The sequence below is a fragment of the Pelodiscus sinensis genome, chromosome 17, assembly GCF_052426305.1.
Source record: "Pelodiscus sinensis isolate ZL-2025 chromosome 17, ASM5242630v1, whole genome shotgun sequence".
Lineage (NCBI taxonomy): Eukaryota > Metazoa > Chordata > Testudines > Trionychidae > Pelodiscus > Pelodiscus sinensis.
In genome coordinates, this window is record NC_143068.1 from 29,313,741 (window position 1) to 29,327,896 (window position 14,156).

The 14,156-nt window shown below is 39.2% G+C and overlaps 1 protein-coding gene across 3 annotated transcripts in view; it reads left to right on the plus strand.

Moving 5' to 3' along the window:
* The window catches only part of ARFGAP1 (ARF GTPase activating protein 1), a 35,731-nt gene that overhangs the window by 11,238 nt on the left and 10,337 nt on the right, over window positions 1-14,156 (plus strand). For 2 of the 3 annotated variants that reach the window (XM_075901051.2, XM_089769727.1), the window contains exons 6-9: window positions 357-443; window positions 1,108-1,204; window positions 5,405-5,461; window positions 7,680-7,712. In XM_075901051.2, coding sequence (XP_075757166.2) covers window positions 357-443; window positions 1,108-1,204; window positions 5,405-5,461; window positions 7,680-7,712 — 274 coding nt within the window. Of the gene's footprint in view, window positions 1-356; window positions 444-1,107; window positions 1,205-5,404; window positions 5,462-7,679; window positions 7,713-10,988; window positions 11,046-14,156 lie in introns of all 3 variants that reach the window. The other variant, XM_075901050.2, reaches the window with a different exon arrangement.

The window sequence follows — 14,156 nt, forward strand, 5'->3', positions numbered from 1 at the left end:
TTCTCTTACTCTGTTTCTGGATCCCTGGTAAAAGTATACCTTCTTTCAGATGCTTCTGGTTTTTCTTGGCAGCAAAGAACCAGAATTACCTGTACAAGGAACTAGAAACAAGGAGAACTAGCACCTCATGCATGGCAAGTCATATGATAAACACCAAGTGCTAGCAAACTAAAAGTGATCTAGAGACCACTATTTGTGGACTTGTCTATAGCTTTCATACTCCATGAGTTAAGAGAGACTCATTTGATGGATGTAAAATTCTGATCTGTCTTTGCCATAAGCTCCTGTGCTGAGCAAAGTCATTTGTTTTTATGCTTCATGTAGTTTAACTTCTTAAAAATCCTTTATTTTATTAGTTCAGCTGGACCATCCCAGAGTGCAGCTGGCTCTTCCGACAAGGCCTTTGAAGACTGGTTAAACGATGATGTCGGCTCCTATCAAGGGTAAAGCTATTTGATTTTCAATAATGTTATTAAATTAGACACTTCTCTATCAACCATTGTGTGTCATGGCCCTTGAAAATGCCCTGGAGTAGGGCCTTGTTATTTTCTGTCCTTTTACAAATGGGCTATATACCAGCCTATGACACATCCTCATAGGGTATAAAACAAGTGGTGTACGTGACAAGGGATTGTATGTAAAATCATTAAAGACCTTTTCTTTCCTGTGTACCCAAGGAAAGGTTTGTGGAAGCTTTCAGGTTCAGTAGCCTAGAGCAAAGTGTGTGTAACTTGGGTATTTAGTAATGCTAGTACAAGGTTCCTCAGTTAATGCAGTGAGTTGTATGCAAAAAGAGACTACAACTCTAAAGTAACTACCTGATATAGTATACTGCAGGAGAAGATTTATTGAGATGATAAAATCTGCAAGGAGATTTTTTTTTCTCTGCAGTGCACATTCACTAGCTTTACATAATTGTGGAGTTAGAAATGAGGTGCAATAGTAGAGCTGTATGCACTTGCAATACTGATGCAAATACTTCCTGGTGTATGAATACCTTTAAAACAAAGAAACAGATTCAGCTATATCTTATACTTTATATGTTTGGTCTGATAGTTTTAATCGGAATGCATAATAATAATTGTTTTCTAATGGTGTATGATTTAGTGGCCAAGAGAATCGCTATGTGGGATTTGGGAACACAGTCAACCCTCCAAAAAAGGATGATGACTTTCTCAATAATGCTATGTCTTCACTATATTCGGTAAGGAGATTTTCTCTGAGCTTTGTGACTTTTAGTAGTAAATTCCTCTGTTTGTAGCCCAGAAACTTAGACATACACATTATACGTGCATCTGAGGAATATTGTTTATATCTGTTATTGACACTTAAATGTCTTCTCAAAGTAATTTGATCAAAAGTCCTGATTCCTCCAACCCATTAAGCCTAAAACGCTGGTTGAAGAGGCAGTAGAAGACCGTCCTTAACAGGTTTCCAAACATAAACTTCTAACACTGAAAGAATTGGCCACTCTACTGTTAGCAAGGCTTGTGCAACTACAAGTAGCAAACAGTTTACCAGGGAACCTAATGATGGGCAATGAGAGTATAAATAGTTGGGTGATTAAACTAAATTTAACTGATTAGTCGATGGAATTTCTGTCGATTAGTCGATGGAATTTCTGTCGATTAGTCGATAAGCAGGAGAGCTGCAGCAGGGTTAGCTCCCGGCCCCAGAAGCTAACCCCGCTGTGGCTCTGCCTTTTAAATATATTAATAGCTGGCAGGCTCTTAATACATTTAAAAGGCTGAAGCTCAGCATGGGGGACTCAGTGTGAGCTGGGACAGCTGATTGCCGGCTCACAACGGGTCCCCCCCGCTGCGTACCAGCCTTTTAAATGTATTAAGAGCTGGGACCAGGTGATTCTTGGCTCGCGCCCAGTTCCCACTACCCCTCTGCCCCCTGTAGAGATGATGCTGGGTGGAGCTGGCTTTTAAGCCAGCTCCTTCCAGCACCGGCTCCTGCTATCCCTCCTGCTCTCATTGCTGCCTCTATTAGAGGCAGCATGGGGTGGGGAAAAGTGAGTAGTCGAGGGACTAGTTGACTATCCGATAACCTTATGCTTATCAGATAGTAGAGTAGTTGACTAGTCACTAAATGTGGGGAGTTTTGGATTTTCCTTTCGAGATTTATATTGTAAGAATATATAGTATCCTTATGTCCTCTCCCTCCAACACTCTCTTGCCAGCCTGAAAAGAATGTAAGTAAAAAAAAAAAAAAATATCATGCAAATGGTTACTTCTAGCATTAGGATCATGCAAATGTTAAGTTTCTCAGACTTTATTTGTACTTCATGGAACTGCTGGATAAGGTTCATCTTTAAGTGAGAACAACAAATGTCCCTGTCCCATCCCCTGTAGCTGCCTTTTAATGTTCCTGATTTCTTCTCTATAACCTGACAGAGATAATTCTAGCAGGTCTAGATGATTTCCTTGAGTCTGCAGCTCTCATATTTGACAAAATGCCTAGGTTTTTTGCTACCTAAAGTTTATGACATGATACATGAAAGCTTTGTATTACATCACCATGACTTATTGTAGAGCCATGCAAGCTTATTTCTGCATTCATCTGTACACCACCATCCAAATGTACCACTCAGATATGGGGAAAGAATGGGGGAAAGTTCCACATGGCACAGAACCCTAAACGGGTGTGGGTTATAGAAGGTGGTGTCCATAGATTGGAGGAAAAACAAGTTAGTATTCATATTACAAATAAAATTCTACAATTCAAAAACACATGCCTTATGTATCTTTCATGGTTTTTTATAGTAAAATTCTGTTGTATCGTCTAAATCAGTGGTTCTCAACCAAACATACGCATAGCCCTGGGTAAACAGAGGTCTTCCAGGGGTACGTCAGGTCACCTAGATATTTAGAATCTTGCAAATTTGCATATATCCACTTCATATCCACAGGTGTACGCATCCCTGGATGTCAATGCAGGTATCAGCAACTCATTTTTGCGGATACGGATACAAGCTTTATATCCTCACAGGGTGCTCTAGATATTTGCCTAGTTTTACAACAACTGACTTAAAAGCACTAGCAAAATCAGTACAAACTAAAATCAGTGCATAGTGCTCTTTTATACTATGCACTAAAATGTAAGGTACAATATTTATATTCCAGTCGATTAATTTTATAATTCTACGATAAAAAATGAAAGTAAGCTAATTTTCAGTAATAGTGTGCTGTGACCCTTTTGTATTTTTATGTTTGATTTTTGTAAGTAAGAGGTGGTGAAATTTGGGATATGCAAGACACATTAGATTCTTGAAACGGGTACAGTAGTCTGGAAAAGTTGAGCGCACCAACCGCTGATCTAGATCTTTGTCAATATTATTCAACTGTGGTCTGATTTGAAACTGGTAACTAACATAACATAAAGCACTTTTGCAAAACAGTTGAAGTTCTTCATCTGCATGAATTCTCATCCAGTTGAGGAAAATAATTTCCTTTTGTATGAGAGGAATGAACCTAAAAAAAATCAAATACATATGTGAGGCTCCTCTACCTCTGTCATTAGTCATCAGATGGAGAATTTGCTGTATAGGTGATGCTGATTAGGCTGAGATGAGAAAAATAGCTATCCAACCTGTTCCATAACATCTGGAATTTCAACTTAAGATGACATCCCCTTGTCATTTGCACATCAGCACCATCACTGTGTTTCACTGGTGCCTTTAAAGGGACAGTTAAGAGTACAGACCCTTCATCTTCATTTATGAACTAGCTAAATTCAATGGAATGCATGATGAGCAAAGCACCCTGACCTTTTCTTGTTTCAGCTTTTGTGCAGAAATGCTCACAAGTGTCCATGTACCACTGGAATATCCAAAAGTGACCTACCACTGTATGGGGCAGCTATAGTGGTATATCTGATCCATGCAGCTACTGCTAAGCCGGGGCTACTCAACTTTGAAAGTCCTGGGGGACACAATGATACTCATTGCACATGCCGAGGGCAGCAACTTAAGTGTGGTTGCATACACATACAAATATATATGAAAATATATGCAAATAACTTCTTTCACACTGACACGCATGAATACAAAGATTAAGGCAAGACTACACAACACACAGGCCCCATTTAAGTCAGTTCTGCTGATATTAATAAAATGCAATATTTACCTAATTTCCACCCATATGACAACACTTTTAATGAGCAATGACAGTCCAGGAATTTAACTACTAAAACACATAGCAACAGAAGGCCATTCTATTGACTACTTTTTTGTTTCGGCTCCCACTCACGGGCCATATGTTGAGCCCCGTGTAAATCAAAACTGTACTGCGGGCAACATGTTGAGTATCCCTGTGTTAAGCAGTATTGAAGTAGTGCAGCTCCATAGCTAACTAATCTACTTGCAGATGACCTGCAAAGGAAAAAAACAAAAAAACCCTGTCCATGTCCCTTCTCTGTTTCTTTATAATGTGTATAAAGGTCTGAAAAGTGTGCCAAAGCTTTTTTCTGTTTGTGTTTGTTAGAAATTCAAGTCTTCCTGTTTTTATTGGAAGATTATGCATGACTGTGTAACCAATAGTATTATATAACAAATACAGCGAAACTATGAGCTGAACAATTGATAGAGAAAGAAAGTGTAATGAAAATGTTTAAAACTGTCCCTTTTTTTCTTGGTAGTTCCTTGTTAAATGGTCGACGAAAAACTGAGGAAAAAAATCATTTATAGATTCCAGCCCCTATTACATTAACTAAGGGCTTAAGAAAGTAGATTGAGTTTCTGGAACTTGATTGAGACCTGCAGGAAAGAACCTGCAAAACAAGGCTTTATATTCTTGAGATTTATAAGGCCAAAAAACAGCTAAAAGTTGTTTTAGGGTTTCATATTAAATAAATCAAAAATAGATCTGCATCTGCTTCTTATGAGCCCCTTAATCCTTTTTGTGTGTTTGGACGCACTGGTTCTTGGCTCTCTCTTCAGTTTCTTCCAAGCTTACACTTACGTTTCACTCTGTCCCTTTGTTTTCCCCCCAGATGTTAACTCTCACAAAACACGAACTAGCCTTGACCTCTCCTGTATTTATGCAGAATCTATCAACACTTCATCTTCTTTTGCTATCATTTAGAGAGCAACTTTTTCTATTTAGAGAGCAACAAAAGCTTTGTGAAGTTTTCTCCATTAGAATAACCCATATTATTAATGATTGTTCATGTTTAGTCATCATAATTAGGATTTGTGCTATGGGAATGTACAAGAGAACAAGGGAAATTCACCACTGTATTTTTTACAGTTCAGTGGAACTTTGCCATAAGCAAATCTGTCTCAATTAGTGAGCTTCTCTTATGGCTACAAGATAGGATGTGTCACAGAATATATTGATTTTGTTTCATTATTCCATGTTAAAGTAAGCTTAGTCACTTCCTCCTCTTTCCTTTAAAGGGATGGAGCAGTTTTACAATTGGAGCAAGCAAGTTTGCCTCAGCAGCTAAAGAAGGTGTAAGTAAACAAGAAGCTATTTCAATCTTATTGTTTCCATGCCATAAGAATTCTGTTAGCTTGACTTGTCCTCTTGACAGTGATTTATTCTGAAATAAATAATAAATGCTGCCCTAACATCTCTGTCCTCCTCCCTCCCATATATTAAGGGTGGGCAATAATTTTCAAAGGTGGAGGGGCACTTCACAAGTCTCTGAAGTGGCCCTGGGCTACCCCGGAAGGTGTGGGGTCTTGGGAAGAAGAGGCAAGGCCCAGAGACTTATCGTGCTCCTCCGCCCACAGACCCGGATTGGCCTAGGGGATGGGGGAGCACGTGAAGTCTTTGCTCTCGCACTCCTGACTCTTAGAGAGAATCACTAGCTGTTTAAACATGCCTCCAGGTCTCGATTGGCCACAAACTGGATCAGCCATTTTGGCAAGCCACATGTGGCCCATGGAGGCCATCTTGCCCACCCCACCATATGTTCTCTCCCTCTCCCTCTCCCTCCAAATACCTGATGCAGCATTGAAAATGTTTTAAAAATGGAAATGTTTATGTACTCAATATAACCAAAGCTGAGCATGGTTTTTGGTACAAGTTTTCATCTGCAGAGTTAAATGCACAATTGTAAGAAGCTATGCAGTTTTACTTTTACTTTAATTTCTAAAAACTACACTTGGGACTTGATATGTAAGCTTACAGTGATGAAAAGTGAACATTAGAATAGCATAATCATGTTCACAAGTGTACTCGCGCAGTCCTTTCCCTTTTGAATTCTGGGCTATCTTTTTCCAGATATTTGCATACTGTTCTTTTGAACAGAATTTAAAAAGCGATGTTCTGTGATTTTTATTTTGCCATGACAAAGGCTTGTGTTCTGTTCATTTTTTAGAACTGTGGTGAGCAGTATACTTCATATACTATATTACTTTCTGAAATTAAAGCAGATAGAATGAAGTAGAACAAGAGGAGATTTTGGAGTTTGAGAACTGACAGACCAGTGGTTGAGAATTAAAAATATCTTAAGTCATTTCATCTTGGAAGTTTCTGCCACTTCTGTACATAATTTTCACTAAATGTTAATGATTAAATCATGAGCTGTGATTCCTTTGACCTTGCACTTAACAGCCCGAATCAAAGAGATTCTTGTTGTCCCATACCATATCAAATACAAGTCATGTGACCACCAGTTTATAAACACATTGCAGACTTCTTGCCCCTTTCCCACCACTAGGATATCAGAAAGCATAAAACATGTCCTTATTCTCTCCCCACCATCTTATGGTATCGCCATGTGGGAAATAGCTGTCGGTAGCTGCCTAAATAAGAACCACTAGAATCAAGCTACCAAAGCCATATAGATCCAAACTGTCAGACATCCCACAATAGAATTAAATGTAAATTACTATCAGCGCTAACAACTCTTAATTAACCACCCCATACCTCAGTTTGTGCCTATGACATCTGCTGTAGGCCTCTCACTTCTGTGGATTCATGAGAATTTTGTATTTTGGACATTCGTCGTACTTCCTGTATTTTCCACATTTATTTTGGGATATGAATATACAGCTTTTGCTAGGTGTTTCTGCAAGTAACTGGAGCGCTGCACATAGGTATCAAGAGACATGGCTCAGTGCTGAGTTATACCAAACTAGTGCTTTCTGCAAAAAATTCACAGCTAAAAATTGTTGTTTTGGTCAGTGGCTTTGTGTTTCAAGATTTTTAGTTCAGTAGATTTAATCTGAGCTATAAAGTCGGACTGATTTACTTAAGAAGCACATTGATGGGAAGGTCTCTAGAATTCGGAGTTAAGAAGGAATTTCTGGCAAAACTAGGCCACAGTGTTTTCCCCTGTCTTGATGTACCCCTTTGTCAAATTGTTTTATATTTATCGTGGAGAGTATAAGTAGCTAGAGACTTACAATTGGAATGAGTCAGTATTTCAACTTCACAAAAATTGGGGAGAAACTTTTTGTGAATTTTTTTTTCTCTTTAAATTTCAGTGTTTGTTCGCTTCTCTTTATAGTTATGTTCATAGAATGATGCAAGGAGTATGCTTTCTTTAAGACTAATACCATATTCTAAGAAATAGGGTGTGAAATTCTGAGTTCTGCTGAAATCTGTATTAAAACTCCCATTCATTTCAGCTGAGACCAGGATTTCACCCACTATGTCTGTTGATTAGGGGCAGAAAATAAAGTTGATCTAAACAAATTATTTTTCCCCCCCATTTTACAGGCTACGAAATTTGGATCTCAAGCAAGTCAAAAGGTGATTAAAATAAGTAGATCTGTGTCGTTTACGGTAATCAGGCTTATTAGGAATCCCTACTAATTCCCTTTATATCAGCAGGACAAGATTTCTTGGATCTGGTCCTTATAAAACCATAGTGTGTATTCCCAGTGCTGCATATTTGCAACTGTATAACTATGCGCTAAGATATTGTCTTAAAAACTGATATAGGGTTTTATTTGCACAGGGATTGTGATATTTTTACAGACTACATAATAGTGGGTGTACTTATTGCTATTAAAATTAAACAGTTTAATGAATGAATGGTTTGATGCCATACAATATTATGAGCGTGTTTTGAGAAACTTAAAGATGATTTCTCCTTGAAATGTTTCTAATTATTGTTTTTTTTTGTTATCTGTAGGTGTTTTAATAGCATGCATGTGCTAGTTCCGTTGCATGAACTGAAATTAACAGCACATTGAATAGTATTGTTGAATTAAGATGCTTCTTTGTTTAAAAAAAGCAACAATTTCAGATATAAAAATATTTCCTTTTTATAATAGGATTAAATCAGGGACAGTCAGACCTGACCTTCCCCACAGCTCTGATTAAAAACATGGTTTGTTTTTGTAGAACATTTTTGAAAATCCCAAGCTAGAATGTAAATATCTGGCTTTCCTCCTTTAATTATCGAAAGATATGATTCACTAGTGCCAAAATCTTCATGCTATGCTTTGGGTTGGCAGCGGATTATGTATAGCGCATGAAAGAGTCTTGCTCTTGAACTGTGATTTGTGTCTCACAGTATTAGCATATTGTTCAAACCAGGACTGGGAAATGCATGGGAAGGCTTGGTGGTCAACAGTGAGTGTTAGATGCTGGTATGTCACTATCCTATTATAGGCAAAAGTTATGTGTTTTAGAAGAAATAAACAAAAAAGTCACACAGAAGGATTTCATCTTGAATCATAGCTAAAAGCCATAAGAGATTCATTGCTTGGCTTGAATGAGAAAAATTTAGTAGACATCTTCCTCTGTTGCCATATCTAGCAGAGATTATGATTTTCCATTTTGAAGCCTATTTTTCATATACTGTTACATTTAGTGTGGGTATGCTTCCTTATGTAGAGAGTTAAATGTAGTAGCTCATCAGATCTACTGACAAGCATTATTATTCTTCAGTTCTTGAGCCTCACTAATGGAAGCTCAAATTTGCTAATTAACAACCTGATCTGTTGCTTTATAGCATACGCATAGAATCTGGTTGATTATGAATTATGGCAGCCTTGTATTTTATTGTGCAGTATAGCTATTGGACATTATACAGACTCCTGCTAATTATGTCTCTTGTCAGTAGAGGCTGGACTAGTAAAAGGATCATGCTACTTAATTTGCCTGAAAAATGCTTCAAATTTTTTGCTAAAAGCTGCTTCTTCTACCTTCCTTGCTCTCTTTCTCTTGTGCTATCTGGTAAAGTTTTGGGGCTACAAGCAGCAGCCAGAGCCGGTAAAGCCCTCACATATATTCACGTGCATGGGCGCTTTGTCAGTGTTCCTGTTAAGTGCGTTTTTGCTCGAGCTGTCTTCTTTATTTCCTCTTTAAGTCAGTCATTTTTTTAATAGTGTTGTATGTATCATTCTGTAATGTCTCTCCAAGCCTATCTAAAACAGTTTAAATTAGTGAGAGAGAGCCAGTTCTGCCTTCTGGTATGTTAGAGAACATTCTGTACTGCAAGCCATCCTTCTTGCAAATGTTAATGGTGTCAGTTTCTCCCTTTCCATGTAGAATTCAAGAAAGACGTATGTACAGAATAGCTTTGGCGTACCATGTGAAGCCAAAATTTAATAAAAGAGCCTCACAGAAGGAATGTAGTGTTTGCTGTACTGGATCACATCATAGGTTTATCAGGTTTGATATCTTGTCTTTCACAGTTGCCAATATCCAATGTTTCAAAAGAAGACACAATCCTGTCACCCACTGTCCCTTTCGGTATCTGTCTGCAGTTCTGTTACTTGGGAGGACCATTTTGTACAGTATCTGCAGTGATCCATTGCTCCCTTTAAGCAGCATGTTTGATATTCTTTGATCACTGATGATTACGGATGTGGAAGTATAACTGTGTACACGGTTAAGCGCTGAGCTTGGGCTCATCAGTTAACATTCACAGTTACATGCAGGCTCCCAGTACACGTGGGGAGCTGGTTTAAAAACTGGTTCCTGATGCACACCAGCTGCCAGGAAGCAACCTGCCATCCTGTGCTGCTGCCTGGCTTAAAAGCTGGCTCCAGGGGAACTGACGACTGCTCCACATATAACTGCTGAAATTTTCAGTGGTTGCATGGTTACTTGATTACTCGCATTTTAACATCACTACTAACCATAGTTATATCTTTTTATGACAATGAATTGGCCAATATCCAATAGGTATAAAATGCATAATCTAATTTTTTTTAATGAGGAATGAATTGGTGGTATTTTAGCACATAAGCGGCTCCTCAGAACTAATCAGTGCAGTGTACTTGTCACCCAATGATTGGTTAAAGATTGTTTTATTATAGATAGTGAGGAAAGGAATATTTAACAGTTGTGGAAAAACTCCAAATTGCACTGTCCTTTTAATATCGTCCTGCCAAATTCATTTGTGACTTCCCCCTTTTACAGTATGGATTTGCATGCTTTAAACCTCCTCTCTAAAGTACAACAGCCTCGTGCATCTATCCTAGTTATAATTACAGTTCTCCTCCTAGAATGTCTGCATATCACAGCAGAGAGAGATTCTTAAGCCATAAAATAGTTTAATCATCCTTTCACATGGATATGACTGTGGTGTATTGCCTAGAAACAGGGAATTGGTTATTAGTAGATGGCATTGCTTGCATCACAGAAAGGGAGTAAACAAATTAATATTCTTTCCTGTGTTTCCTGGTAATCCCATTGAGAAGAACATAGAAGGGTACAGTAGCTCAGAGTATTTCAAAATATTTGCTAAAGCTCATGACTTAGCAAGAGGCCTGCCTTCTGGACTGTTGCTGGTTGAAAGGTTGTGCCATCTCAAAGGACAGACCTTTCTTGGGCTGTGAGAACTTTCAGCAGCCGTATTGCCTTTTATCTGTTTCTTTTTCTTGTAGCACTTTGTAGCGTTGCATTGTGTGTGCTTTTAGCTCACTATGTTGCTTGTATGAAGCAAAGCTTAAGGCTTTTCTGTCCTATGTTCTTTGAGTTTACTGCAGGCTAGTTTCTTGGCAGTGAATGTTGGCTGTATTTTATGAGGGAAAATATAACTGACTTTGCTTTTGTTTTGCTTTTAAATAGGCATCAGAGTTAGGTCAGACTTTAAATGAAAATGTTCTCAAACCTGCACAGGAAAAGGTAACTTTGGAAATGAGTAAATTACTTACAGAGTATTTTTGTATTACTTAGGAAGTAATTTTATGTTTTCCTGCCAAAACTAGTTTATTGCCCGCATGTTCAGTTATTTTACGTTCACTGGCACTGTAACAGAGGGGAAATGCCAGATAATTCACTGTAAACATTACCAAAGAAATGTTCAAGTTGTAACATTTTCCTCATTTTGGTAGGCTTCATGTCCAGCTCCATCCCAAGAGGTCCCCATTTTCTCTTGCTTTATTCCTCTTTCCCATGATATGCCCAGTCACAGCCATCTTACTTCATGTGGCTGGGACTCCATTCAGAGCCCCTCATAGCACCTCTTATTTTACTGGAGAAGTCAGTGATAAGCAAATATTTTGATTAGTAATATTACTTTAGAGTGTTTTAATTTCATAATTGTTACCTTTTGACTGCTAGTGCTGTTCCCTTTTAAATAAGCATCTTGAAGGCATATCAGAGCATCTACAGCTACATAAGGATTAATATAATCTGAGCAGTAATATGGTTTCAGACTGATTGCAGACAATTCTTAAAAGAAATATGCTTTCTGATACTTTTTTAGGGCCTTGTCTTAGTCAACTAATCTCAAGGGTTATCTGGATTCATAAAATGAAATATACTTTATCCTATTTAGTCATTTTACTAAGAAACATTAATTGTTAGTGTCACTTCTGAAATTATTATATTGTTTCCTGGGGTTTTAAAAAATGAAAAGCAAAAGGAAAAGCCTATCTCCTTACCTGTATCGTTATTTACTAGGTTGTCAATTTAATCGCATACGCCTCCCCTTTGAAATGCTGCTGCGGTGGGACAGCATTAGGCATTCCACACGGCACTTCCGTGGATCAGCTGTCAGGCGGCTGCCCCTTTAAAACACTGCCTCCGTGCATTTCAAAGGGGCAGTGGATCCCGGGGTCAGCTGGGGACTCCCCAGCTGACCCTGGGTTCTGGGGAAATGCTCCCTAGCTGACCCCGGGCTCCACTGCCCCTTTGAAATGCACGAAGGCAGTGTTTCGAAGGGACAGCTGCTGCACAGCTGATCTTTGCTCAGCTGTGAAGCAGCTGCCCTTTGAAACACTGCCTCTGCGCGTCCCAGGCTCCGGGTTGTGCTGCCTTTTTGGAGCGCCAGAGCGGCACTTGAAAGGGGCAGCGCTGCATTAATGCCTGCGATTAACGTGTTTAAAAAACTTAAGGCATTAATCCTGCCCTGCATTAATCGCAGGAGTTAACGCGTTAATTGACAGCCCTATTATTTACACGTTAGCTGTAGATACATGAATGAATGCTATGTGCTCTTTCCGGTTAACCTCTAGTCAGCAGTTGACCAAAAAAACAAAAGCTATTCTGAGTGAGTGGTGCTGTCCAATTTTATCTGTTTTAATCATAGATGCTCCATAATAAGTCACATGCTGTTTTCCCTGTTAATGTGTAACTCAGTTTTTTTAATCTTTTCCCAAATGACGTTCATTTAATTTATCCTGTACATCTACAGATTTTGGATGAGTTCCAAAATGTGTATAATTAGGGCTTCATAAATGAGAATGTGCTGATCTACTTGTACATCTTTTCCTAAACATACTTATTTCCATTATTGTAGTAAATTAATGTTTGTTTCATGTGGGAACATAGTACTAGCACAGTAGAATATAGATTCATGTCTAAACTGAAAAAATTAAGGTTAGCACTCAAGTAGTTCATTCTTGTATCAGACACTCATTAAGTTGTCCTTTTTTTTTTTCAAACTGTCTTAGATCAGATGCATTTTAATTCTGAGATTTCTACTATCTAAAGTTATCCTGAATCATTTCCAGAGTAGGATCTTTTTACAGAAATGAATTTTATTATCAAGGTTTTTTTGTTTTGGTAGAGATGGTAAATTCTGTATAAATGGAAATAAATAATCGATAATGCAAAGTATATTGCAGCCAGTCTGTTTTCTTGGGGTGCTTTTCCTGTAGTTGATTTCCATGTTTTGGAAGACTGTTTTAGTGAAGAATGTTACACATTAGCTAAGGTAAATAATGGCAGACTGCCTTTGGACAATGTTTTGTTACCTACTCTGGAAAATAATTGTATTTAGAATAAGTTGTGTCAACGAGTAGTTGACTAGATGATTAACTGATAAGCCTATTCTTATTGGTTAATCTTGTCCACTGTTTGCATTCCTCCCCTTGCTGCCTCTGTATCAGAGACAGTGTGGGGAAGTGCAGCAGGAACTGGTGCTGGGGGGAGCTGCCTTAAAAGCTGGTTTCTCCCCCTCCCTTCCCAGCACCGGCTCCGCGGTGCCCCCCTCCTCTATGCTGCTGCGTCTATCAGAGGCAGCAGTGGTGGGGAGGGGCAGGGGAGACTGCCACGAGGAGGAGCCTCTGTCTGTGACAAGCCTGGGCCCAGTGCAGGCAGAGACTGCTTCATGGTAGCAGCCCCTGTCTGCACTGGGTCCGAGCTCCCTGCGGACAGTGGCTGCTACTCATCTCCCAGAGCAGCCTCTATCCATGAGGAGCTCAGACCCCATACGGACAGGGGCTGCTGCCACCTTGTGCTACTGCCTCTGTATCAGAGGCAGCAGCGTGGGGTGGCAGGCAGCCAGTCCGGGAGGGGAGCTGCTTTTTTAAACTTGCTCCTCTTGCGGACTGCCTCCCTCTGCTACCCTGCACTGCTGCCTTTGATGTGGAGGCAGCAGCACAGGGTGGCGGGGGGCTTCCTGGGAGTGGGACCGGGAGTGCACTGGCTGCCAGCTCTGGCCCCGGGGACTATGTGGTTACACGATTGCAAAGATTTTAAGTGGTTACACGACTATTCAATTACCCAATATCTAACGTCCCTATTCCAGAGTTACATAATTGACAGCGGCCAATGATGGGCTAGCCCATATGCAACTGTATCAAGTCACTTGTATTATTTTTATTGATGATAATTATGTTTTACACCAGCTGAGAAACTAAATTGCACTGTACTCCAAATGACCAGAAAGCAAGGATATCAAGTCTTCCAGTAGATTTGTGTCAATGTTGAAAACATCTCTTCTTGGAAGCCATTCTTGCCTTGTTTTCAGTCTCTTCAGAATACCATTTTATGCAGTCTGTGTGGAGT